This window comes from Pteropus alecto, unplaced genomic scaffold, assembly GCF_000325575.1.
Source record: "Pteropus alecto unplaced genomic scaffold, ASM32557v1 scaffold86, whole genome shotgun sequence".
Taxonomy (NCBI): Eukaryota; Metazoa; Chordata; class Mammalia; order Chiroptera; family Pteropodidae; genus Pteropus; species Pteropus alecto.
The window spans coordinates 25,295,355-25,297,693 of record NW_006442109.1 but is presented as its reverse complement, the minus strand read 5'-3'; the positions used below and the strand labels follow the sequence as shown (position 1 = coordinate 25,297,693).

General features: G+C 51.3%; 1 protein-coding gene across 1 annotated transcript in view; it reads left to right on the top strand.

The window, feature by feature from the left end:
- The first annotated feature begins 223 nt into the window (after nucleotides 1-223).
- SORD (sorbitol dehydrogenase) overlaps nucleotides 224-2,339 on the top strand; it is a 33,524-nt gene continuing 31,408 nt past the window's right edge. Inside the window, exon 1 of the mRNA XM_006920412.3 lies at nucleotides 224-396. Coding sequence (XP_006920474.1) covers nucleotides 334-396 — 63 coding nt within the window. The 5' untranslated portion in view covers nucleotides 224-333. The remainder of the gene's footprint in view (nucleotides 397-2,339) is intronic.

The following is a 2,339-nucleotide window of genomic DNA, read 5'->3' as shown; positions in this document are numbered from 1 at the left end:
TTCGAGAACACTGGTCTGGTGGTTGTTGCCTCTGCAAGCTGCTTTCAAGGCAGCGATGTTTGCTCGGCTGTGAGGCGGACAGAAACGCTGTGTGACAGATGAAGGAGGCGGACCTGCCTTGCCTACCCCTAGGGCTCGCGCCCGGGTGGGAGCGGGTCAGCCCCGCCCCGCCCCGCCCGGCTGTCAGGGAGGGGAAGCCCCGCCCCCGGGCGGGCGCGCGCCACCTAGCCCAAGCTGGGCCTCCAGTCTTTAACTCTGCTCCTTCGGAGGGGAAGCCACCAGACCACCACACGTCTTGCAGACTGCAGCTTCTTCCCGGGAACGAAGCGTGACATGGCGGCGGCCAAGCCCGAGAACCTCTCCCTGGTGGTACACGGACCCGGGGACCTGCGCCTGGTAAAACGGGAAGAGGGGTTGGGGAGCCTAGTGCCACCCCACTGGCCGCGGTGCCCCCTGGGCAGTTCCAGCCCAGCTCCAGACCCCGCACCTCGCGGAGTCTGGCCACTCACATCCTAGATGATTACCATGTTGGGGGCAGGGGGCGAATGTCTTTTGTCGTTTGGTGCCAAGGTGCTAAGGGCAGGGTTCTTGTCGCATGCCTCCCGGAACCTAGTCTAAGGCCGGCACGTGGCTGGCGCCCAGGAAGGTTTCAAGCGGAATGGTCGAAGCGTTCTCCCTGCTTTTCCAGCCGCTGATTTGTAGTCCAGTCTCTGTCATGGCACTTTTCAGAAGAGATACCAGGGAGGCTGCTTGATTTAGGACATGACCTGAACTTCTCTCCAAAGACAGTGCAGGGCAGAAAGAGGGGCCAGAGATTTAAAAGCTGTAAAACTCGTATTTAATTTCTCTTACTCGGGGCTGATAAAACCTCCCTTGCAGGATTATTATGATCAGGAGAGCACCCAGCACTTAATAGGTACTCAGAAAGTGCCCGCTCCTTCCTCCTTTCCTTCCAGCACATGCCACCATCACCAGGATTCCTGGCGTTCCCTGTGCCTGTGCCAGACTTCTGGATCTTAGGAGTCTCCATCTCTATAAAGCTTTCCTCCTTACCTCCCTTAGTCCACATCTGGTTCACTTTTCCAGCCTTTTTCCTTTCTGATCCTGCTCCCCTGCCCCTTTAAGAGCATTATGTATGTGTCTCCTTCACCCTAGACTTTGCCCCTCTCTGCTCCCTGGCTCCTGAGGCCAAGTTTAGTAAGCTGCTGTGTCAGTCCTGGAGTTGTGCCAGAGCTCCCTTAACAAAGTTCATGTCAGATGGTCCCGGGATGGCAGTGGGTGTGTGGGATGAGTGCCAGCTCTCTCTGCTGCTCCCTAGCACTTCCTTCTCTCTCGAAGAGAACATGCATCACCAGGATCTAGATTGCAGAGACTCCAATCCAGAGATGATCCAGATTAGCAGTTCTTGACTCATTGAGAATCTGTGGTCTCTCTCCACATGGAATGCAACAATTTCAAAGAGAGTGGACTTCCTTTAAGCCTCTCCATAGATTCTCTAGAGTCTGGACCCCAGACTAAAAAATCCTGCTTTTAGCCAACTCTCCATTTTCTCAGCTGAAGAAAGTTTTATTCCTAAGGTGTTAGGCTTAATTCGTTAACAGAGCCCAGACAAGAAATCAGAGGTTCTGACTCCCATTCCAGTGTTCTTGCTATCGGAGAGTGGGGATCCTCTCCTGGTGCGATATCCAGGTTCTTGATGTCTCGAACAAAGAATTGAGCAAGACCTGAAATACAGCAGAAAAAAGCTTTATTGGAAGGGAAAGTATACTTCCAGACATGGAAGGGGGCCTGAGCAAGAGAAGCATGGCTCAAAAGGTCTGGTAACAAAGCCTTTGGGGTTTTTAATTCCTATTTGCTGTGAGTGGTTACTTTTAGAGAGGTGGGCTTCCTTGATTGATAACTAAGATTGACAGGCCTTGGTGATTCATCATTTGCTTTCCACACATATTCGTTCCCAGAATTCAGTCTGTTATAATGATATTAATGAACTTCTGGGCATATGCATCATGTTATAATAATGGTATAATGAGGCTCAGGTGAGGTGAAGGTCTTTGGGGTCTTTAAGCAGGAGGGAGTGGCTGACTTAAACTGGTACCTAACCCTCTGCTTACTTGTTTCTTTGTGGAAGTTACTTTTAGCCTAAAAATGCCTTCTGGCTTGCTTACGTGTGGGAGGATTAGGACAGACCCCTTCTAGGATAGGAAGACCTCAGTATCTTTGCAGGCAGACCTGAAAGCCCCTAACTTTTCCTGCCTAACTCTTTTCTAAGAGTCACGAACCCCCTTATTATTAGTATGGATGTTGAGGGATGAGAGATCTCTTCTTTTGTCTTGATTCCT